This window comes from Echinops telfairi, unplaced genomic scaffold (assembly GCF_000313985.2).
Source record: "Echinops telfairi isolate 266 unplaced genomic scaffold, ASM31398v2 ScPeMD7_4225;HRSCAF=4972, whole genome shotgun sequence".
Lineage (NCBI taxonomy): Eukaryota > Metazoa > Chordata > Mammalia > Afrosoricida > Tenrecidae > Echinops > Echinops telfairi.
Genome location: NW_022108124.1, coordinates 17,201,282 through 17,226,833, shown reverse-complemented (window position 1 = coordinate 17,226,833; position 25,552 = coordinate 17,201,282). Strand labels below are relative to the sequence as shown.

At 45.3% G+C, this 25,552-nt stretch overlaps 1 protein-coding gene across 2 annotated transcripts in view; it reads right to left on the bottom strand.

The window, feature by feature from the left end:
* SNRK (SNF related kinase) overlaps positions 1–25,476 on the bottom strand; it is a 53,382-nt gene extending 27,906 nt beyond the window's left edge. Inside the window, exons 1-3 of one of the 2 annotated variants that reach the window (XM_045295049.1) lie at positions 25,382–25,476; positions 11,958–12,019; positions 7,688–8,382 (exon numbers count right to left, since the gene is read on the bottom strand). In XM_045295049.1, coding sequence (XP_045150984.1) covers positions 7,688–8,276 — 589 coding nt within the window. In that variant the 5' untranslated portion in view covers positions 8,277–8,382; positions 11,958–12,019; positions 25,382–25,476. Of the gene's footprint in view, positions 1–7,687; positions 8,383–11,957; positions 12,020–12,205; positions 12,278–25,381 lie in introns of those variants that run through there. The other variant, XM_045295050.1, reaches the window with a different exon arrangement.
* Positions 25,477–25,552: the final 76 nt, after the last annotated feature.

Sequence of the window (25,552 nt, the reverse complement as noted above, 5' to 3'; positions counted from 1 at the left end):
GGGTCTGCTCGGCAACGAGGACAAATGATCTGCTAAGAAGATCATTCTTTGCTGATTTGCTTTGCAAATTTGTCTTTCTTCGGCAGACTTGTCTGTCCCCACCCCCAAAAGTAAAGGCTTAAATAGACACCCAAGCAGCTCTGACCCTAACAGGAGTCTGAGTAGATTCCATTTTTCACTTAAACTTCTGTTTTGTATTAAAGATAGCTACTGTCTGGGAGGTTGAAGCTCTCTTTGAAGGCCCAAGAAACCACCAAAATTCACTGCCGTGCAGTCAAGGTTGACTCAGAGTGACCCTATCGGGCAGAGCGGACTGTCCCTGTGAGTTTCCAAGACTGTCACTCTCAACAGGGGTAGAAAACCCTGTCTGTCTCCCTCAGAGCTGGCTGGTGGTTTTGAACTGCCAACCTCACGGCTAGCAGCCCAATGTGTAACCATGACCCCACCAGGGCTCCTTTCAAGAAACAAAACACACATCAAGACTAGGACTGCCATTTGTCTTTTTAATCTAGCATTAAAAATAGGGAACGAAAAGGGTCTTTCTTAGGCGTTAACCTATCCCTAAATACAAGTAGCCTGATGTTCTCCAAGTTAAACTCAACTCAACATGCGTGAGATAAACACGGGAACAGAGGTCACGGGCCTGCTTTTCCTCCCCGCTTTCCCACCACAGCCAACCTGTCAGAGGTCCCCAAGGTCAAATTTCCCAAGTGCACCTGGGATGCTCGACCTCCTGCATGGAGCCAGAGGCACAGAGGAAAAGGCGGCCAGGACCACGGGTCCATGGGCCCAAAGGCAAAGCACCACAGAGCGTCGTGTCAGGCTTTCTGCGGCCTCTCTGCTGGACAGTGAGGCCTGACTGAAGGCTGGCTTTGTGTCTAGGAGCTCATGGGTGCTCTTCCACGTGCCCCTCTCTAAGGTGGGCAGGATTATTATCCGAATTTGGCATCAGGGACCTACAGGCTGTGGAGTGGAAGAGGAAGATATGGGCAAGAGGGTGGAAGGAGATCAAGAGTCCCTGGGGCCTGGGCAGAGCTGGTGGGGCCCTCAGGCAGCACTGGGCCAGGCTGGATGGCCGGATCTGAGGGAGTAACTGGGAAAGCAGGTAGGAAAGGACCGGGAAAGTCTGCCTGGGAGCTCACTGGGCTACTGTGAGAGCTGGCCAACTGTGAATGAAACGGGAGGTCATTAGCATTCTAAGCAGAGAAGTGCCATGGCTAGACTTAAACTTTAAAAGGATCCTGTAAGCACCGTTTGTCTTAGGAGCGATCCCTGCGAGAAGCTGCCACCTCAGTCTGCAGACCCCAAGAATTCTTTGGGCCTCGCTGCTCCTCGCCCGGATCCCAGCTTCCCCTTGGCCAAAGCCCCCCAGGCCTCTCCCCTGGAGCTCTCAGAACACGCACACTAGGGCAGGACACAGGGCTCTTTGACCCGGTTTTCTTTCTTCTGCTCTCTGACAGGCAGACTGGGTCACCAGTTCCTTCCCCGCCTTCTTGGATGAAATGTCTGGAGACCCAGAGCTTCTGAGAAGTCCATGAAGACACAGCTTCTGGCTTTTATTCAACTGTGCACATCTTCCTGTCTCCACAGAGGATTTCAGAAGGAGGAAATACGAAATCTAACAAAAACCTAAGTAACTACACCACGGACAAAAAAACAAAGCAAAACAAAAACCAACTGCTGTTGAGTGGATTCCGACTCACAAGGTTTCCGAAGGTCTAACGCAGTGGTTCTCTGCCTTCCTCATGCCGCCACCCTTTCATACAGTTCCTCATGGTGTGGGGACCCCCAACCATAAAATCATTTTCATTGCTACTTCATCACTGTAATTTTGCTACTGTGATGAACTGTCATGTAAATATCTTATAGGCAAGATGTATTTTCACTGTTACAAATTGAACATAATGAAAAGCATAGTGATTCATCACAAAAACAATATGTAATTATATATTGTGAAATATTTATTTCTAATGACAAATAAATGAAATGTCTGGAAGCATGGTGTAGCATGGGTAACAGTCTTCACCCTGGGTACTCGTAGGTGGGTGTATCTGCACGTGGGCAGACCCACCTGGAGACAAATAGAGAAGCGGTGTCTCAGTTCCTAAAACCATGGGAAATCTGTGTTTTCCGATCATCTTGGCAACCCCTGTGAAAGGGTCGTTCAACCCCCAAAGGGGTTGCCACCCACAGGTTGAGAACCGCTGCTCTAAATCCTTATGTAAGCAGACAACGGGGAGCCTCATCTTTCTCCCTTGGAGCAACTGGTGGGCTTGAACCTGACCTTGCAGCTAGTAGTCCAATGCTTAACCAGCAGTGCCAACAGGGCTGAAAAGGTACTATGAACCTTCTGGGTTAAAAAATACTACTACTAATAATGATCATTTATGATGAACCAGGGTGGTGACCTGAGTTACATGAGGACAGTGGGGGAAGGCCCAGATCAGCGGCCAGGGCTGAGGGTGGGGTGGGGAGACCAGCAGTACAAAGGGAGCAGATAAGACAGTCCTTGGGCTCCTCAGAGGGGAGGGGAGGACAAGGGACCTACGCACAGGGTCCCCGAAGAGCTCTAGGTGGAAGTTCCAGGCCCTGGTCCTGAGGCCACCGCATCAGAGAAAATTCTCAAGAGACCTGAACTTTGGTTTTCCTTTAATTCCTAAGGAACACAGAGTGCAGTAAGCTCAAATCACCAGCATCAAAGGAGACACAAGAAAAGGAAGAAGGGAACATCCTCATCCATTTCTTGGACCCAAGGATGTTTATTGTTTTTCCTAAGGACATTCGAAGGACGTGAGAAGTGAACTGCTGGGAGTCCAGCTCTCTAGGACAGTCTATGGACATTTGGTTCTCGTGGTGTAAGTCAGTGGTGGTCAGGGCTGCGTGTCCATCAGAATCCCGCAGGAGCACTCGGAGACAGGCTTGACACCAGACTCTTGCGGGGTGAGGGGGGACAGGCACTGCGAAGATCTGTCAGAAGTGAGAACGTCCACTTTAAATCCTATCACACCCTTATCACACAGCGGAGTAAACGAGACTTCTCAGAACAGTGTCTGCATCGATTTCAGGTGACCTGAGCTTCGCAACACAGTGCGAAGCTGCAGCAGCAGCACCATGGCCGGAGGCGCGGTGAGGAAGCCTAGTTGAAGACTCAGACATTATTCTCATCAGATGTTTCTGGTATCTCAAACACCGAAAAGCCAAGGGCTGCTCAAGAGTCTTTCTCACAGATTGGAAATTTCACTCATAGTCCACTTGATGAAAAGACCCCAAAGGGTTTTTCTCCAGGTACAGAACCCCTGCGATCTGCGGCTTTCAGGCAAACCAACCAGGGCCTGTGAACCCAGGACTAACCCGGAACAGGGTGCCTTTATTTACAGGTGGTTCACAACAGCTCACTCTTTAATGGTGACACACCGGGAAGCTTAAATGATGACACTTCTTTGTAAAAGGTCTCTTCCAGAGATATGGCGCTGCGCTACAGATGGGCTGCTTTTAGGTCCTTCAGTCCCTTCACGGGGACACAGGTTTGATGTTAACTTTTCAAAAGAACTTACCAAGGTAGGTTTAAAGTAACTCAAACTTACCAAGACTACTTCAAAGAACACCAAAAGTCCTTAGCTGCCCCTCTCACCCAACTCCCTACCACTGAGTCAATGCCATGGGTATTGCCAAGGGTAGAACTGCCCTTGTGAGTTTCTGAAACTATCACCCTTTACAGGAGTAGAAAACCCCATCTTACCCCCACAGAGCGGCTGGTGGTTTCAAACTGCCGACCTTGCAGTTAACAGCCCAATATATGACCATTACGCTACCAAGGCCACTTGTACTATATATACTAGGGGGACTTCCATCATCTTTTCATTCAGTTTTTCCATGAACTCTGTCTTCGGTGTGGTCACTTAAGAGCTTTAGAGGAAGCATTCGACCATGGCATGCTCTTGTGGAGCCCGTTCACCCTCTCAGAGTATTATGACTACAGAGGACAAAGGATGCTGACAGATGTTTCACCATAGAGACCAGGAGCAGAGCAAGGCATAGGCACCAATGCAGCTGCTGCATCCGCTCCTCAACAACTCCTGGCTTGAATATGCTGCATTTCCAAAAGTTGGTATCGCACACAAGTTCTAAGCAGCATCTCAATCAAAGGCCAAGAATGCCTCTGCTTATCAGATTTCCCTGGTCTACTTTTGCACAGGTGGAGGGAATTGATTCTCGTCAGATAGGCATTTTCAAATTCATACTGGGTGTTGGGACGCCCTGCGCCTTTGGTCAAAGGCAAGAGGGACTGAAGATGCTCAAGTACGCAGTGTAGAAACCTGTCGACAGCTTTCCTCACATCGAGAGGCAGCGTGCGGGAGAAAAAGGTAAAGCGCCACTGCTCTACGAGAGAAAAGGACATAAAGGCTTCCAAACAGAAAACCTCCATGCTCTCTGTATTCCATTTTTCCTAGGACAGTTTGAGGCTCCCTTCCGCTCTTCTCTTGGTAGAGATGGACTACAGCATTAAGACCGGCTTTCGTTAGCATGCATCTCAACTCTGCAAGATGCAGCACCGCACTGTCACGCTGACTGGCACCTAGACCATATCGAACCCTATGTCACACCTCAGGAACATGCACACGAGGACACTGGGGTGGGGGTGGGAGGCACGGGATGGGACAGGCAGGTCCTTCATCTAGTTTCCCCCAATGACAGCATCTTGCTTAACACGAAGGCAATATGGAAATTGACCTTGGCACTGGCCACCACCTTTTGACTATGCCATCTTCCAAGGCATGAGCACAGAAAGCTGCCTGTTCACTTAGGTTTCCTTTGGTTACAGGAGTATTTTCTAATTTTCAGCATACGGATCCTAAACATACTTTGTTAACTGCAAACCAAGGGCATCCATTTTCTTTGGAGTGACTGTACACAAACTGTGGATTTAAGTTTGGAGCTCACACGCACTTCATCAGCACAGAGAAGTGGAACTGGGTTTGGGGGCTGACGTGGTATCCTGCCACCTTGCTGAGTTCACACAGCAGCTCCAGTCTTCCTGTCCGACGCAGTCCTGTCATCTGCAGACAGGGACTGCGGGAGGGTAGCTCTTCCTTCCCAACCTAGATGTCTTTCAGTCCCGTGCTGAGTAAGAACAGGAGAGTGGACATGCTCGTCTTACTGCCAGTCTCATTAGTAGGGAGAAGCCTTCAGCCTGTCCCATTAAGTGTGATGCCAGTGGGAAAGTTTTGTAGCTGCCCTTCAGTGAATCAAGGAAGTTCCCCTCTATTCCTACTTTGCTGAAAGCAAAGAATCATATTTTAATACATGGAAATATACAGATTTATAAAGAAAACAACTCTAGTTTTTGTACTGTAATATTCATGAGAGCACTGCTCATAAAAGTAGATCATTTCCATTAAATGCTAAACCACGAATTTGAGAAATATTGTTAGTGAGGGCATAAAGGAGTTTTATTTATATCCCAAGAGGGGTTACACACACCAACTCTACATTAAACCCTTTGCATTCTATTAATATGGAGTTGTGTTTTTAAGTAATTAAGATTTCTACTGAATAATTAATAAATTAATGTGTAGGCTGAAGGTTTCATTTTTTATGTTTGTCTATGAACTAGGAAGCATTTAACATAGGGGGACTTTAGTTCCAGACCTGTAGGAATCCCTTCAGACAACTTTCCTTTTCCTTTTAAAATTTTAGTATGCCATATTGAAAAAAACAACAACAAAAACTCATAGTGACCTTAATAGGACAGAGTAGAAATGCTCGGTGGGTTCCTGAGACTATCAATCTTTACAGGCGTAGAAAGCCTTATCTTTTTTTCCTCAGAGTAGCTAGTGGTTTTGAACTGCTGACCTTGTGATTAGCAGCCCAAGGCTTAAACCACTATGCCACCAGAGCTCCGTATGCAACATTCTATATTTTTTTCAAAGTGAAAGAACATTACAATGAATACCTGTGCACCCATCACCCAATCTAAATAAAATGCCACCGCTGCACCGAAACTCTAGAGATGCCTGCCCCGAGATCTGACCTATCTTAAATCTTATGCGTTCTTCTCACACATCCCTAAACAATAGACACAACTGCTTTGTAGGTTTTCAATCAGTCATGCTGACAGATTTCAAGTTCCCTCATTCTCATTGACGTAAAGAATTCCATAATATTAAAAAAAAAAAGAATTCCATAATATAAACATCAAGCAATTCCCCCGTTGATAAAGCATTAATTAAAAACGCTGCTAGAGGTGTTCTTTGAAAAGACCTTCTTCTGTCCCCGAGCAGGACCTTCTCTGGGTGCGTACAAAGACTGGCTGGGTCATGCATGAGATGGGCCCCCCACACTGCACATTCTCAAACTGTCCCCCCTCCAGTAGTGCGCTGTGGTTCTGTGGTCTGAGGAACACTTGGTTTTGCGTAGCTTTAGTTTTAGTCTTTTAGAACAGCATAAATCAGTATTTTACTGTGGTTTTAATTGATTACCAAGGATGTTTGAGCATCTTTTCATAGATATGCATCTGTGTTTCCACTTCTATCATTCCCCCACTTTCTAATTAGAGTTGTTCCACGAGTCAAAGATCTGTGCTCCAACATTCCAGTAAAAGACCTCAGCAAAGCTGGTTACGACAGTGGGCACAAACCATTTCCTTTCCTTTCCCAGAATGCACCAATCAACATGAGAAGCAGCACCTTAGTGTACACGTTACTAACAGTCATGGCAGCCATCTTCCATATCTTAGAGTTCAAACTGTCAGAACACAAATGAACAACCCTCATTTAAAAACTTTGATTTCATGTGCACTTGTGATTAGGGTATATTTTTCTCATATTAGACCAAAAATGTAAAATCTGACCACTCTCTCAAATTAACAAAGCCTTAAAAAATTAAAAAACAAACTCCTATCATACCACTTTCGAGACAGACATAATCCCCAGGGGCAGAGCTGACATGGCTGAAAAGCAGCAAACATATCCACTATGGAGGACTAGATAACTCATGACAGGTGAGGGCACAGAAGTCCATGGGGACCAGAGGGTGAGAGTGGGCTGGGCCAGTCCAAGGCCACCACTCTTCCAGAACCTACAATGTAAAAGACACTCCAATGTACAAGTTCCCAACTTGTACCATGAGACTGACAACAGTGATCACACGGGTTGCTATGAAAAGTAAGCAAAATAATTTAGGAAAGCAATACCTGTAATAGATTTCATTTTATTTTGTTGATGAAGAAATAAAGCTGAGAGAGGTCAATGTCATAGTTTATAAAGGATTCCAATTCTCAAACTTTAAATTGCCCTATAATTCCACAATGCCTCTCTAATATAGGTCTCAAAGACCTGCTTGAAGGAATTCAGAAGGAGATGGGGAGGGCCAACACCTACCATAAGAATCTAAGAAGACAGTAAAAGTACTTTAAAAAAAAGTCCTTTTTGAGTGGCTACCTTCGATGATAACCTACTCATTTCCTTTTGTGGTGGCAAATACATGTTTGATATTTGCCACGTGAAAACTGGAATAAGACTAACTGCCATGTTTAGGGATAGTACAGCACGTGTGAGATCAGTTTTATTAGTTGGGACACTTATAATACACATTCTATTAGACCCAGTTTTTCTTTAATCAACCAATTTGGCACGAGACTCTCGGTGGCAGAGTGCACGTGGGCAAACACGGGCGGAAGGTCACCTACCTACTGCAGGTGCATCGTACTCATCGCCGAGCAGAATTTCTGGAGCCGAATACGCAAGCGAGCCACAGCTGGTCGTGAGCTTCTTCCCAGGCTGAAATTTGTTGCTGAAGCCAAAGTCCGTCAACTTCACAAGACCTTGCTTTTCAAAGAAGACCACGTTCTCTGGTTTCAAGTCTCTGTGCACGACGTGCAGTTTATGGCAATAAGATATAGCATGAACAATCTGAGCAAAGTACTTCTTGGCCACGTCTTCATTAAGACCCTCCTCGTGTCTCATGATGTAGTCAAACATGTCGCCCCCATCGCCGAGTTCTAGAATCAGATACAGTTTGGTCTGGGTGTCAATAACTTCATAAAGGCGCACAATGTTGGGGTGCTGCACTAGTTTCATGCACCTTACTTCCTGGAAAAGGTGACCCGTGGCGAGGGTGTCCAGTTTGGTCTTGTCGATGACTTTTACCGCCACCTTTTCCCCTGTGAAAACGTGCCTAGCAAGTTTAACGACAGCAAAGTGACCCCGGCCCAGGGTTTTATCCAGGTCATACAAGCCCGCAATCTTCCCGTCGTACCCTCGCTTGAAGCCTGCCATGCTGGTCCAACAGGAGAAGGGAGCGTTTGACCGTTTGAAATAGATCTTCTCATAAAAGGGTATCTGGTGAAAATAGAGAATTCATTTTCAACATCGCCATGGACATCTGGAAAGTAAGAGGAGAAACAAAATTACACTCCTGGAACTTCCCTTTTATAGTGGACTTTAAAACGGCTTCTTTTGTTTTGCTTTGAGAGACACTTAGGAATACATAAACGGAGACAAAATGAGTCAGGGTCATTTATAAGAACTTATTCCTCTATTTTAGTTAGGTTCTTCATAAAGGTGGAGAATCTCAAATGAAATTTTGTGAAATAAAAAAATCAATTCTGTCAGATACACTTCCTTTCAGCTATCAGAAGAAAGAAAACTGGCAAGTTTGATAAGCTACATTTAAAAAGCAAACATTTTCCAAAAGTAACATCAATTAATGGCCTAATAAAAAGGGCAAGATTTGACAGGAAAGGAAAAACAATAAACATTTGGGCAGAAACTCAATAGTCTTTTCCTGTTGTCCCAAGGCTGGTACAATTTCCTGTACGTGCACACATGACCTTTAGGGAAGCCCACTCTGGTCCTCCCAGCTGGAAGCTACCTCTCCCTCTTCCTCCCTCCAAGGCGGAGACACCTCCACATTACAGCTGTGTGTTCCACAGGAATGTGGGCACACCACCTTCATCCTGGCACTGGAAGGTCCTCGAGAGCCTTTTATTCTAAGTTCTATTGTGTTCTTCTAGCCTCCACCAATACCTTTACTTTGTTAAATTCTCAAATTCAGATGCTTTCAGAGTTTTTACAAGGCCGTTAGTTCCTTGCTTTTGGGGCACTAGAACAATACCTCTCATGTAGTGGGTGCGTAAGAAATACTTTCTGACTATGAGCTCATTCATTGTACTGCCTGTCTTTATTATGGCTTTCCAGGCCTGCACTGTAAGCCACCACAACCTGCGTACAAGCTGAGAATCAAGGAGCATGTACCCTTAGAGACCATTTGAATGCTGGATCTACTCAGGGGAGGAGAAACAAATCGCTGCGCAAAAGCAAACAAACTGAGATGCTACTTTAAATTTCACAGGGTGGACTCCTACCATTATTTTGTGCTGACCAGCTACTAATGAAAATGACTAACAAAATCCAGTGAGACACACAGCAACCTCTCAGGACTAGCTAGCCTAATTCTCACCCTTTGGCGAGACCTTTCTAATGCACCCAGGGAGGTTCACACTTCCAGTTACACTTTATTAGATCAGCACTTATTTATTTCACATAGTTAGCAATATTTGAAAAAGCTAAATTGTACAAAACAGGTAGGTTTTTCTTATGTGCAAGCGTGCGCGTGCATGCATGTGTATGTGTTTAAGGACTAGCATTAAATTCCTTGAAATCTCACCCAACTCCCTACCACTGAGTCAAACACAGGAGAAAGTGAACATTTATTGAAAATCTACACAGCACTCTGTTTCACTGGATCCTTACAATCCTGAGAGGTTGGTCCTGGTCCTATTTTTAGAGCCAGGAAAACAGGCTGCGTTTTAGGCACAAGTAACATGTCAAATGCTGAACTCTGTGCCGCTGAACTGATTCCAGCTCGGTGACCCTGTGTGACAGAGGTGAACTGCCCTGTGGATCCCAGAGCCATCATCTCTTTTGGGAGCAGACAGCCTCACCTTCCTCCTGAGGAATGACTGGGGGATTCAAGTTGTTCTACTAGCAGCCCAATGCGTAGGTCACGACACCATAGGGCTCTGATCAAATGCTAACGCTATGATTAAACCTTAATTCTTATTTCAAAGTCTCCTCCATTCACAGCCCTTCTGACTATGTTAAGGGAAGTTATATTTAGAAGAATATCTCAGTTAAAATAGCAACAGTATCAAGGCACCATAAAGTCATTCTTACAGGCACATAGAAATGATCTGAATCAGGCTCCTGGGGATGTATGTATATGTATTTACATACCATACATATGTAAAAGTCAGTGTTAATAAATTTACTAATTAAAAATATACATTTCCGTAATTATTACAACACATAGCAACTACCATTCACTGAGTGAGTGTGTCATCCCATTCATGCAGCAAACACTTTAAGTTGCCCTCATTTAAGTTGTCAACCACACTTGGAGACATACTGAAATAGTAAGTAACTTGGCCGCAGCTGCAGGGTCAGCCTGTAATAGTCCAGGGCTGTGTGATGCCAAAGTCTGTTCTTTAATCTTTCTACAAACTGATTTCAAAACCAAAATAAAAGGACTAACACTTCATTTATTAATACTGTAAAGTAAGAAATGAATACCATGTACAGGTGGTTGCGAGAAAGCAGATTTCTTCTGCATTCGCTCAGCTAATAATTCCAATGGAAAGATTAATAGGAAAATCCAGACAGAAAGGAAACTTTGCCGTATTTGCTCAGCAGATACCCAAAAGTAACTTCAATTCAGATATTTTAATTTTCAAATATAAAAATTGTAGGTTAACCCCATTGGGCAGAAAACCCTCTTTAATTCTTTAGCTTCAATTAATTTTCAGGGCAGTAATTATTCTTAACATTCTTCCTACGTCTAGTCTCTGTTTCAATTGCACACATTTGCAAATGCAACATTCATTTCCAAGAGACTTCTTCAGACCACCCTCAATTCATGAGGGGGCTTCAAAAAACTGGGAACATTCTATTATCTTCCAGTTTAATTTTCCATGAGGTTTTGAGACCCCCTCTTATAATCTTCGTTCTTTTCATGGGTCCTTTTGGTTTAGATGTGTTCCTGGCAAGTGCACACGAATTGGATTTTTATAAACAAACCGGAGTTTTCACTTTTGTGTAAACTATTTCATCATAAGGGTAATAAATGAGAGAACTTTTTCTCCAGGCGTCAGATAGCCAGGCATCACCTCTGTGAACAGCCTTTCTCTTCCCAGTCCCGTGCCGGCAGAGCAGCACAATGAAGCCACTTTTCACCCCCTAGGGAGTACCTGGGAACGAAGTTGGTCAGGCCTCCTGGTGATCATAAAATAACTCACTGCCATCGAGTCGGTGCCCTCTTACTGCAACCCTGTAGGACAAGGAGAACTGCCCCTGTGTGTTTCAAGACTGTGATTCCTTTTTTATTGTTGTTGTTTTTATTACTCATTTTACTGGGGGCTCTTACAACGCTTCTTACAATCCATCACTCAATTGTATTAAGCACACTTGTACATATGTTGCCATCAACATTTCCAAAACATTTTCTTTCTACTTGAGTCCTTGGAATTGGCTCCTTTTTTCCCCTTCCCTCTCACCCTCGTGAATCCTTGATCAATTACTTATCATTATTATTTCCTATCTTACACTGTCCATTGTCTCCCTTCACCCACATTTCTGTTATTCAGAGAACTATCAGAGAACTCACTCTTTGTAGAGTACCGTGCTTTAGAGTCTATGAAACGCCAATCAAATTGCAGTCCCAAGGACAGAGCATTATGACTGACGGAGAGTTAGGAGGACCAAAAGAAAAATCCTTGTTACTGATTACCTTTTTGAAGACTAGCCCACCATCTAGTCCTAATATAAAATTTGAACAGGAAAAAACAAGTCATTTTTGGTACGTGAGGACCTTGCAGTGGTTCAGACGTTCTGAACAACGCCAAATGTTAAGCTGTGGTTTATGGAGTGCTAGGGTAAACTGACAGCCTCTCAAAGACTTACCCTGCAGACCGCAGACCGAAGAATCCTCGGTATCACCATGCTTCCTTAGTTGCTTCTTCCCCCTAAAACAAGAAAAGCAATTCTAGTTAGTTTATTCCTATTTGTTTTAACCTTGCTTAAAAGTCATATTGCCTAAACCTAGATTTTCATGAAACTGCCCGTGCCCCCGCCCCAAAAAAACAACTTCTTTTAGGGGCCTGGTCACCTGCTATTATTCTGCCTATGAATTACAACCCCTTGTTTATTACCTTTAGTAAAAGAAAAAACTTTTCAGAGTGAACTGGTACAGAGATTTTTTTCCAGGTAGAGAGCATGGAAAAGCCGGTTGCAGTGACTGATTCAGGGTAAAAGGAGAAAAAAGTATTATGAGGGTAAGTCAAACCGGAATGGCACAAAAATCACTGAAACCTTGTTAAACAAAAACACCAAAACGTGGAGCTATTGTTTCCCAACATAGCTTCCTCATAGGGCTATACCCTAAAATGATACCATCTACTAGAGTTTTGCTAAAAATGTGATCCTAGCCCTGATCTCAACATCACTTTTTCTCCTGGTACAAAAACAAACAAACAAACATCCATTTCCATGTTCTGAAAGCACCCTAAGGAGATTATGACAAAAGCACTACTGGGAGAACTTGTGTGCAGCCACCAGAGAGGGTCCAAACATGTTTGGTTTGGAATAAAGCCATGCAAGTATGAACTGGAGCCCAGGGCAGCAATGCCTTTGGACTTACCATCGCAAAAACCGACTATGTGCTCGTCCTTTTCTAAAGCCTTCTGGGTTACTGGCACTAAGTGCCACTTCGTGGACTACTCACTGTGAGCCTGCAGGGTAGGTACGATGAGGCTCAACCTGCCCAGTCATTAGCAGAGCTGTGGGCCTCATCCGGCTCAGCCTGGCTTTGAAGCCCATCCCATCTGCAGGGCCCCCCAGGGCTCACAAAATGCACAAAGCCACAGCGCTGTCATGTAACAGGTTAGGGGACATCAATGACAATGCCAGCATCAGGAAGCACACGCACCTTTCCATTTGAGATGAACAAAGTGAGTGTAAGCAGACCATGTCTATGCACAGTGAGGCAGTACTCCAGGCCTTTCTGTGGCCATGAAGTAGCACACAAACAACCTAGAGGCCTTCCAGTTATCAGTGATCCCACATGCCAGAGAGAGCTGTCCCAGAAGGTTTTCCTTGGCTGTTCTCTTTATGGAAGCAGATCACCAGTTCTGTCTCTCACAGCATCACTGGTGGATTCAAGCCACAAACCTTTTAGTTGGTAGCTAAAGGCTGAGCTGGTTGTCTCACAGTAATTCACGTGATGCACTGTGGATGAGTTACAGTTGGATGATCGTGAAGCCCGAGCGTGGAGGACTTTGGAGGGAAAGCAGTGGGGGAGAGTAGACAAGAAAAGGTGAAGGAGGAGGGACGGCCCCCAGATGTGAAAGCAAGGAAGCAGGGAAAGGAAAGGAGATGGAGAGACCCTCAGCCTGGGAAGCGCAGGCCCAGGCCCAGGCCTGAGAACAGTAGGGGCCCACCCAGTCCTTCAGCTCCGACTGGGCCACGGTAGCACCGCCCCTTCACTTTTCCTTCTCTCTCTCAGCCCAGTCCCACCCATCAGCTCTGTGGTGAGGCAGTGTGGGAGCCCAGAGACTAAGCACTGACTGCAGGTAAGGGCTGGCTAGGAGTCCCAGTTCTACTCCTCACTAGCCAAGGCGCCTTGAGAAGCTACCTGACCTCCCCATGCGGTCCATTCTCTCCTTAGAAAGTGTTAGACATGAGTTAGCACAGGTAAAGTATTTAGAATAGCACATGACCCAGAATTAGCAATGCAATAAATAATGTATCTAGCTGGGCATTAGCTATTGGATGATTTTTCAGTAAAACTCTCCACCAAACCTCAGCATTTGCCTTCAAAGTCCTATCCTGATGATTTCCTACCAAAGCCGCCCTTTCGAAAAGGTCTAAATCAATGGTTCTCAACCTGTGGGTGGCAACCCCTTTGGGAGTCCAACAGCCCTTTCACAGGGGTCGCCTGATTCATCACAGTAGCAAAATGACAGTGATGAAGTAGCAATGAAAATAACTTTATGGTTGGGGGGTCACCACCACATGAGGAACTGTATTAAAGAGTTGAGATATTAGGAAGGTTGAGAACCACAGGTCTAAATGGTCTTTATCAAAGTGATGGATTCCTACAGGAACTCTGAAAACGTAAACTGGGAAGTAGAGAGGGGCCCACATGGAAAATGAGTCCTATTAACATGTTAGTGGCCTTCCTGCAACCATGCACACACACACAATGGAACATCACGTTACCAAGAGTTTTCTCAAACTTCCATTATCCCACTTCTAGGATACTACTATTGTGTCAGCATTTCAGTACACAGCCTTCTAAATTCTTTTCTATACATAAAATATGTCTAGACCCAATCTCTTCCTAATAAAATGAGAAAATAAACACATGGCCATTTTCTAAATATTTCCTTCAAAAAGTAAGTTAGTGCATGTTCCCTTTAGGGCAATGGTTCTCAACCTTCCTAATGATGCGACCTTTTAATACAGTTCCTCATGCGGTGGTGACCCCCAACCATAACATTATTTTCTCTGCTACTTCTTCACTGTCATTTTGCTAGTTATGAATCAGGCAACCCCTGTGAAAGGGTCTTTCGACACACACACCCCCCCCAAAGGGGTCTCAACCCACAGGTTGAGAACCGCAGCTTTAGAGGGTTGGGGAGATGCAAGAATGCCAACAGAGAAAATACAGACCCTGTGAAATCGCATCTGAACGACCCGCATTCGGGTTTGGAGATGCGTCCAGGATCCCGGCGCTCTTTACAAAGTTCTTGGGAGTCACACGGGAAGTCCAATAAGAACTTCTTTCTCTGCTTCAGGTGATGAGCACTTTTCTAAGCACTGCACAGTTACTGTGTCAGTCAGTATTTCTACTGCTCAGGTGACATCTTTTTAAACCACGAAAAGGGGCCATTCCAAAGTAGCCTTCTGACTTAGTATACGCTCACACCTTCAAATAACTAGCCTGGACCTAAATGACAAGGGCAGTTTATCATATGGAAAGTCCACATTTGAGAAACAAAAGCTGGCATGTGTTGCAAGAATAGACGGATGTTCTAGCTCATGAGAGCAGGAACGAGCAAGGCACGCGGGTGTGGCTAGAGAAGAGGAAGGAAGTGTGGGTGGCCCTACACACATTTTGCAAGCTGCTGAAAACAGCTGTAGAGCCAGCCTCTCTTAAGCTTACTGTCCATTTGGAATGCACTCTGTTACTATTGTAGAAACCCACTGTGAGTCTTCTGTTGGCATCACCACCAGTGTGGGGATTACACAAACCTCTCCTCAGAAGTAGGATGGGCATAATAGCATGCTGAGGAGCGATGGTGCTGCCAGGATTCAGCCCATCCATGCTCTGGGGAAGTGGAGAAATGAACCAAAGAGGCAGAGTAGGCTCCGCCTACTGCCACTCTAGGTCATACCTAGAATATTAGAAAGTTTCCTCTAAAACCAGACCACCAATACTCAACTACACAATGAATGTCAACAACAAAAATGAAACCGGTGCTTTAAAATCTACACTGTCTCACTATTGCCACCAACTGAACACTGAGTTTTCGCAAAGTTTGATAAAATTGCATGTAAGCTTCTTACACATGAAGCTCTCTTTAACAAAGACCAAGAAGTGAAAGTTTTAATTCCCACTTATGGAACATGTCAGACTATACAGTCTATCTATAGAAAAGCCAACGGACACTCTCTGAACAACTATTACCACCAGAGGGGCAGTCCTGATGATAAGGTGGTTACGCACTGGGGGTCAGCAGTTCAAAGCCACCAGCCGCTCTACAGGAGAAAGATGATGCCGTCTGCCTACTCTTGTAAAGGGTCTGTCTCAGAAATCCACAAAGGCAGTTCTAGCCTGTCCTAAAAGGTTGCTTTGAGTTGGAATCGACCAGTAGGTAGTGAGTGAGAATCTTACTCCTAAAACTGCAAAGATAACTACTGACCAAAAAAAATGGTATTGCTGAAGGCAGTCAACCTAATCCTCAAGGAGGGCCAACAGGTTCTAAGTCAACTAAAACTAGCACAACCTTCCCAGGCGGTTGCCACTGCTGTCCCTTGTCCACCCTTCCAAAAGCACATGGCTCCTCACGGGAGATGGCAGTCGAAGGTGTGACTCAAAGACAAAGAAACACATAGGTCCAACGGTGCAGAAGAGTCCAGATGCTTTTCAATGGACTGGGTGAATCTCACTATGTTGTAATCTGTGTAGGGACATCCTGCAGCTATCAGAAGGAATCAAACATTAGGACTATAAATGAAAAGCTAAGGCATGTACTGATTAGTAGAAATAGACCAACGTGTACCTTTGGTCTCTAACAATGTACTTTCCAAATGAAGGCAACTACCTACTAACATATATTCTAAAAATTTTATTCTAAGTGGTAGATTTCACTGGATATGGGGACCACTGACGGGCGGAAGCACACTAGGTGGAGGCAGCCTATTCTGGAATCTCCAGACAGTGGTTAGGTTGCCTTGAATTGAAGTGCAGACGTTCCATTCCCTCTAAGGAAAACAAACTATGAGCCAGGGCAAACTGGGGGCTCTGAATGCACCCAGGAGCCAGTCATCCACAGCTCCCTAGTATAAGGTAACCAACCAGATGTCCCGCTTTTGGTGGGACAGTCCCGATTTTTAACAAATTTTCCCATGTCCCACGGCATTTTTAAAAAGTCCCGATTTTTGGAAAGAATGCATGACAAGCTAGGGTATACAGTTTTCGGCTGCCATGTGGCTATTTCACCAGGATATGAGTTTTATCAATGGTGTCCCGCTTTACCAATGTTAAAATCTGGTCACCTTAACCTAGTAGCAACAGTTGTGGAGTTAGGGGTTAACTTGGACTTGCAACACAGCTAATCAGCACAAATTCCTCAAAGAACCAGGTTCTCATTAAAAGTGGTGGAAAATGTTCAGCATGTCCCATTTCTGCCTAAGGGCAAGACGTAAAATTAGCATGGTGACAGCCCTGGCACGAAGTGCTCACATGATAAATAATGACTTAAACAAAAGCTGGCGTGTAGAAATTTCTCCAAAATAAACAGAGCTAACCCATAACTGCTCACTCTTGCCAGAAAAACAGAATTGAAGCTGAAAGTTAGAGGAAATTTTCAGACTTAATCTAAATCTTCTGTCTTCCAGAGCTTTTATTAACACTGTCAAAACTCATTCTAACTCTCTGACACCTTTTTCCTCTTTTGATACAGCAGAAAGGACGGTCATAAAAATTAAAAAAAAAACACCAAAAAAGAATGCTGCAAAATAAAAATTATGTTTGTCCATAAACAAAAACACTAACACAACATTTACTTTGAGGTAAGAGACAAAATCAAATTACCCTTCTGAAAAAGAAAAATGTTATATACATTTGTATACTAAGAACCTTCAAATAATTAACATGCTTAATCTTGCAACTAAACGAGTATCTTGAAGGAACAAAGATGCAAATATTTATCTTCAACAATATGCCATATTACATATGCCAAAAAAATCAGAAACTGCATAAAGGTCAGCGATAAGAAAACGAGAGCTCACAGGACTGCCATATGTGCACAGACACTATGCGGCTTCATTCGGAAGCCATATAATCTCGTGGGGAAATCCTCACAATGAGAAAAAATGGCAAACAAAATTTCAAAGTATGTGGATCCCAACGAAGAGGAAGCCAGACACCAAAGCCGTGAGATCTGTGCGCACGATCTGTGTGCATGCCGACACAACAAACTGGGTCTGTGGCAGTGAGGTGGGTGGCTTTTCTAGTCCAAGAACGACAGCGGCTGTGCCTTTCTTTTAACTTTTGTACATAATTTTGACTTCTCTGTACATCATTATGCCCGAGGTTTACTTTTCCATTAAGAGCTCAAAGGGCCAATTTCACTGAAAATATACTGCCCAAATCCTGTGTGTGTACTTTTAATAAACAAGATATACTCGATAAAACCTTTTGCTTCCCTTAAGGAAGAAGGTTTGCAATTCCTTCAGGCCACAGAGGAAACAGAGAGGAGCCACGGGTCTGTTTTCATGAACCAGTATGTGCTCCCTGATTATGTCAGGGGCAGCACAGTGCCTGTCCTTTCCCACTGACACGTAGTTCATAGTGACGCAGAGGGACCCTATGGAGTACAACAGAACTGCCCGCGTGGGCTTCCGAGACTAAATCTCAACAGCAGAACAGCCTCATCTTTCTCCCCTGGAAGAGCTGGTGGGGTTGAACTGCCAAACTTGAGGTTAACAGCCTAGTACTTAACCCAAAGTGCCACCAGGGCCAACGAGGTTAAGGACTTCCTTTGTTCCATCCTACATTCAGGCCTGAGCTGCCTAGGTTGGTCTCCAATTCAACCGACTCCTGAGCCCCGTGTTTCTTGTTGAAACAGTGCAGTGCCTCCCTTTATCTAGCCTTTGCCAATTCCCAGGGAAACAAGTGCAGGAAAATACATCTACTTTGCCATGTCTGGTGTTCCTCCAATTGGGATACGCCATGCAGTTACCTGCCCCAGCAATCAATTAGACTGGACAGAAGAAATTCCCAAAGACTCACCTAACACACACCAACAACTCCTTTCACTTACAAACTTTTTGAACAGGCCGGAAAATGCCAGGTTGAGAAATGAGGTTACTGCCAAAGGCAAAGAATTGACAGTCACGTAAAACTGCCGCGTGCATCTGGCAACCTCCTCGCCTTAGGGCAGGCCACGCAACTGTGGGCAAGTCCTGCCTCCCCGCCGCGGCAGGCCCCCCCCCCACACACACACAGTCTGTACACAGACGAGAACCCTACTGAACTTGGGCTTGTGAGCAGCCACGTGGGTCCCTTTGTGTTCCCAAACAAACTCACTGCCATCACCTCCTTGCCAACCCTACAATGCAGTAAGACACACTGCCCTGCGGGAGACGGGAACTGTCTACAGAGATAAAATGCCTCCTCTTCCCCTTGAGGAGCCGTGAGTGGTTTTGAACTGCTGAACTTGCAGTTAGCAGTCTGACTTGTAACCACTACGCCACCAGGGCTCCTTCCTATGTTAGGGACTTTGTCGTTTACTTTTATGTCATGGCAAAGTTTTTACCTTTCCCATACAACTATTAGAAGTTCATTTTAGATTTAAGACAAAGGATTTGTGACACATAAGTAGCACCAGTAAACATCTTAAGCAGGATCTCTTCTCTCCTTAAAAACTTTACCCTTTCCAAAACCTCGATTTCAATATATTTTACAAATTACATCCTCTCCATGGGTATCTGAAAAAGCATTTTCCTTCACAAGGTGATTAGCAAATCACTCAAAATAGGAGAGCAAAGGGCATAATAAAGCCCGGAATTACAGAATAAACACGTGTGTTCCAAATTTTGTTAGTACATTCATTAGATTGTCAATAATGAGGCAGGTAACTGTTAATCTGCGGAAAATTTTACCATAAAGTTGGTCTGTAAATATTTGCAACAAATCCTGTCTTAAATCTAAAATGAACTCTAAGTTATAAGGTAAATGTAAAACGCATACCAAAATATCTCAGACAGAGGCACCCACGTGGCTGCACATGAACCCAAGGTCAATATGCCCCTGTCGTTTCCCCAGGTTGTATGACACCAGCGGACCAGCAGGAAGCAGGTCATTCCACTGTGCAGGGGTGGCCTTGAGTCGGGGTGACCCAGCAGAGCTAAGGTACACACAGGAGAGGAGAGGGCATCACAAAAGGAACTTGGTGCAGCAGACAGAAAATTCGGCTTTTCAAAAGACCAGTCAACCTTTCTTATGGTCGTTGCCCTAGAGGGATACTTAAAGATAAAGTCATTCCTCTGCATACATGCAGAGAGACCTGACAGTACAGTGTAAAGAGTGCTAAGGGATTAGGCTGCTCAAAGCCTACCCATAAAACAAAGATAAGCAGAGTCTCGTGGAGTTACTGAAGGAGCCCAAGCGGGCTTCTGGGAAAGCACTGGGATGCTGACTGCAAAGCTGGGGGTTCAAACCCACCAGCTGCTCCTCGGAAAGTCTGTTCCTGGAAAGATTCACAGCTTCAGAAACCCTGGAGAAGGGCACCATGAGTGGGAGACCACCTTGAAAGCAGTACGTTTGGGTATGAGGATTATGGAGGTTAAACAGGTAACATGTATTTGCAATTTTGGAGTGGGATCAACATTGCCCAAAGGGTTTTTTGTTGTTGTTTTTCAATGTTTCCAAGTTCTTTCTCCCAGGAGATTCCAATATTTGAGAGGGGCTGTGTCTCTAGTTCCTATCTTATTTTGCTATCAAAACCCTCTCATCCCAAACAGCCCTAAAAGTCTCCACTGAATATTTTAGAAAGGGTCCCAGTCTGAAATCATCTCCATTTCTGACAGGGACAAGCATACAGGAGGTGTTATTTCCCCTAATCCGCCTTGGGGAATTCAAGGAAGGCATCCCAGAGAAATCCATCTTTGTTTGTGGGTTAAAACTTGAAACTGATGATTGGGGTGGGGGGTGGGGATGAGGCTTTCCAAGAAAAGAGTACCTAGAATCCATCATGTGCAAGGACAATGCATGAGTGGGTAGGGACAAGGCCAGCAAGGGAGGGAACGACCAGATGCCCAAAGGGCCCTGCCTTCCATGCAAATCAGTTTCTACTCCTCGGGTTGGGGTGTCAGGCTTGAAGAGACAGATGAAACATCGTCTTACCCTGCCCATGCTCCTGACACCAGCACCTGTATCCACCCCCACAAGCCCTTTCCCAGTGTGGCCCTTATCACCATGTGGTGATATCAGTTATTTGTGTGATCATGTGACTAATAATTTGTGTCTCCCACTGGATTAAATAAATGTGAGGCCATGTCCGGATTCAGTCACCTCTGTCTCCCGGTGTCTTCTGAGTGCAGCATTGGCCCAATAAATAGATAAAGACATTTTACTAAGTGGAGAAATGCAGGCAGGCACTAAGAAGACTACTGAGCAGGGGAGCAGCAACCAGAGATGTGAGCTGAACCATAAGAGCATGCTGGCAGCCCAGAGATCAGACCACAAGGGCAAGATGAGAAGCTGGGGGAGAGGAAAGGAGGCTGCTGAAAATGATTATTTAAAGGCACCCCAATGAAGGCACGGTAAGATTGATGGTTGGCCAACCTGGTGAAGATGACGCCAGTGCACTGGATATGAGAAGAATGTTGAAACAGCAAGTGTGTGTGTGTGTGTGTGTGTGTGTGTGTGTGTCTGCTTGTCATTTACAGGGTCACAGTGAATGTGTTTTTTAAAGAGGGTAGTAGTGACAAGGATGTAACTGAGTCCTGAGTCAGAGACAAATTCTGGAAGAATTCGAGAGCTCACCGTAGAGGTGGCAGGGAAACCTAGGAAGGCTCTCAGTAGGCGGCAGTGTCATTCACATGGACCGAGAGGGCAGAAAGAAGCATTTCCGGAGCATCTACCATGTGCTGGTACAAATGGGAAGAGTGGCTTCAAGCTCTGCAATTCTATCACTGAAGCCCGTTTCAAACCCAACCCGGCTGCATGAAAATAAGTAATGGTTTCTAGGAATACGCTTCTGCTGCTGAAGCCCACAAACTAAGGATCAGAATTTTACAGTTTCTTTATCAAAGCACGTGTTGGACACACAGGCTGTGCAGCAGAACGACTCCGGACTGGGCCTGGCTTTCCCTTGGCGGACAGCCTTCTGAGCATGAGGAAGATGACTGCTTGTCCATAACTGAGAAACGGAGGCCCAGTGGGCTGGGTGGGAGATGCAGTCACAGGTCCTGCAGCCCACCTGAACGGAGTGCTGACTTCACCACACACATTACACGGCCCAGGACAAGCATGTCGCTAAGGGGGCATGGATTCACATGTGCACAGACGCCACCTTACTTGAACCGTCCCATCACGCTGGATTGGCAGATAACGTCCCCTGACTGGGAAAGAACTACCAAGCAGACATGTGCCATGTCCCAGACTGGGAGGCCCATCGAAAGAGAGGAGAGGAAAAGAAGCCAGTGTCTTGTGGTTGCTTTGTTCCGCATGGCGGAGCCTACCTGAGCAGAGGCCAAGTTCTGCAGGGGCCAAAGTAGAATCTCAGCAGGCTCTGGAAGTGACAGCAGAGGAGAAACGTTCAGGGACCCTCTTTAGGCAGGGCCCTCACCGAAGGTAAGAAATGGTTTCCCTCCAGACATACAGAGCAGACAAGAGGCTTCTGCCCACACTCACTCACAATGTCATTAAGCCTGGGGATTTGGGAACACCTCTTCCCAAATTTTAATAAAATACCAACGAGCTTTGCTTCCTCCAGCCCCCCAAAGCTACTACCCTAACTACCTCTCCCCCTTCTCTTTATAAACTCATTTTAAAAGACTGCAGCTGCCCTGTCTCTGCCCCAAGTCCCTTTCACCCACTTGGATCCAAGTTCTCCCCCCAACACTTGGCCTTGTCTTTGGATCCTTTCCAAAGCCTCTGATCCCTGTCCCCGGCCCAGGAACTCTACCTGGCTTCCAGACCAATTCTCAGCCGTCACCTCTGGGAAGCATTGCCAAGTCAGACTGTTCACTGCCCCTCACCTCAGCTCCCTCAGGGTTTTGCCCATGCCCCACCACTGAATCCATCTGATCACACGGTTTGCCTACTAATGCCTCCCCCTCACTCCCAATGACCTACCAACTCCTAAGGGCAGGAACTAGTTTTTCATTCACTTTCCTATTAGCCCCCAAAACACCATTGACACCAAGTGGATTCTGCCTCACAGTGACACTGCAGAACAGAGTAGCACCAGCCAGAGGGTTTCCAAGTGGGTCAAGCACTGAGCTGCTAACCTGAAGGTCACAGGCTCAAATCTGCCAGCCGCTCTGCAGGACAAAGTTGAGACATGTAGAGGTTCCTACCCCATCCTACAGGGTGGCTTTGAGGCAGAATGCACTTGATGGCTGCAGCTGTGAGAATCTTTACGGAAGCAAATTGCCACATCTTTCTGCTGCAGGGTGGCTAGTGGATTCAGAACACTGACCTTGTAGTCTGCAGTGAGTGCTTAAACACTTTGTCACCAGGGCTCTTCACCCTTGAGTCCAGTGTTCCCAAAGTAGGGGATACTTCCCCCTGGGGCGGCGGGGGGGAGAGCAATGGAATAATGGGGGTGGGGGGGTGGGCACAAAAGCAGGTAACTATAGTTTACCCTGGCTTAAAGACTACAGTACCAAAGTTTGTCATTGCCAGGGGAGTGTAGAGTAATGCTTTCTTTTTCCTCCCCTGAAAAGGGGCAGTAAACCAACTAAGTTTGGGAGCCTACGCTCTAGCCTAAGGCCCCCAAAACAGACATGCAGAAGCTCTGTGTATTACCGATCAAAAGTTAAGTTTATCTTTAAACTTCCAGTATCCATGCCACTTTTCCACCTAAAACGCACTCAGGTACACCACGGATTAGTACCAAAATTCTGAAAAACAGTTTTCATACCAAAGTGTCTTGGTTAAAACATTTCAGCTGATAAGTAAACAGCTGGGAGTTAAATCAAGGGGTTGCAGTTCCTCAACTCTTATCTTTAATTCCTAAAATTCTGGCCACATGTTAAGTTTTTTCCTGGATACTGTTCTTCCTGGGGCAATGCAAGAAGTTCTCAGGTTCAGACAAGATGCTACAGGGAAGAAATCATGCCTTATTTATACCAATCCTTAGAGCCACGGTAGCCGAATCTCTCCGAAATTAAATACCTTCTTTCTATGCAGTTTCGCTTTCTCGATGACAGGAACACCCACAGAACTTCCTGTAACCAGTGAAAACATGAACACTCTTCCATTTTAATAAGGCCCAAACCAAGCCCATTGTCAGTAAGTCCACTTTGACTCACAGAAACTCTGTAGGGTAGAGTACAGGATCACGGCCCCAGAGGATTTCTAAGACTATTCATCTGCACAGCAGACTCACAATGCTGTCCCAGTGACTTTCAGCCACCGACCTTTCTGTAGACATCAAGTGCTTAACCATCGTGCCAGGTTGTCTTTCCATCTTCATAAGAATAATTAAAACCCTCCTTTTAGACTACGAGACTAGAGAAATTAGAAATATATATATGACTTCTGAGTTCCCAGGTAATGTTTTTAAGGGCTCTGCCTGCAATCGTATATACGTATACTTGAAACATCGACTCAGAAGTGCAAAGAATGAATAGGGTTAGAATCACTTTTGCATACCAATGGAACAATCAAAATTCCTGGAGCAAATTTAAAAACCAGAAAGGTAGCACACAAAGCCTGAGGTTGAAGGAGCCCATGCTCAGAAAGATGTGCAGGCAATTAAGTGTTACCACTTTGAACTTGACTGTCAATCCTATACTGCTTCATGTGACCTTGGGAATGTCATGTAGCTTCTCTGTTTTCTGGGTCTATACAACGGGAATGTCACCTGTTTTCTTTACAGGGACAATGATACAGATATTCAAATAAAATGGTCAATGTCTTTTGGTTGTTTTAGTTTCCTCCCAAAGTTATCTAATTAGTAAGCTTCAATGATCACTTGTACAATACATTCCTCTTCAGAAATCCAATTCCAAGAGAAATATTTAAGCAGACGTTGAAGACAGATTTCCTTAAGGGAATGATTTTATAAATCTGGAAAGCAATGTAAGAAGATTATAAATTAACAAGTTGATTACATAAGCCTTGACAACCACCAGGCTTTAAAGTACACGGATAGACTTTCTGATAAATTAAGGACAACCGACTGGTTTGAGACAATCCTTCCTAACAGCACACCAGAAACCCAAAGTGAGGCATTTAGCATTCGCCGGGAATCCGGGTGGACATTCAACAGGAAGCCCAACATTCGAGGCACCCTAGCTTGCCAACCTTGAAACTTCAACACACACACACACACACACACACACACAATTCAACAGGAAGCCCAACATTCGAGGCTCCCTAGCTTGCCAACCTTGAAACTTCAAAACACACACACACACACACACACACACACACACACATACACACACACGAAACCCAGTAAATCAGCTCCCAGGATTTCTGGGAATACAATCCAGAAAACAGAAGGGGCAAAAAGTAACTTGACAGTTGGCGAACTCCTCCGGCTCCAGAAGTCTCATAGATTCAAGACCACAGATCGGTTTCCACAAGCCCTGGACGTGAACCGAACTCCCTAGGAAGCTGCTGGAGAAGCCGAGCTCCAGGGATCCCCAGAAGGAAAAGCTGTCACTTTCCAAGCTCCCAAGTGCAAGTAAAAAGCAGGAAGCTTTTTGTAAGACAAAAAAAAACAATGGTCCAGAAAGAAATCAACAGGCGCTGACTACCCAGTAGTCATCTACAGAAAAGAAAGGGAGGTTTCCCAATCCTAAAAAGAATTCTACCTCTCCCTCGGGAACAGCAGTCCCCGCACCTCTCCCCGCCGTACCTCGGCGCCCTTACTCCGCAGACCAGATCCCCAATCTATTGTAAGGCTGCAGTTCCGCCGAGGTAGCCCTCGCTGCGGCCAGATCTGAGGAGTCCTTCGCAAAAAGGAAACGCATCCAGAGGGTTTCGGAACACACCCTGGTGCGAGCGCCCCGGCTCCGCGGGCCGGACT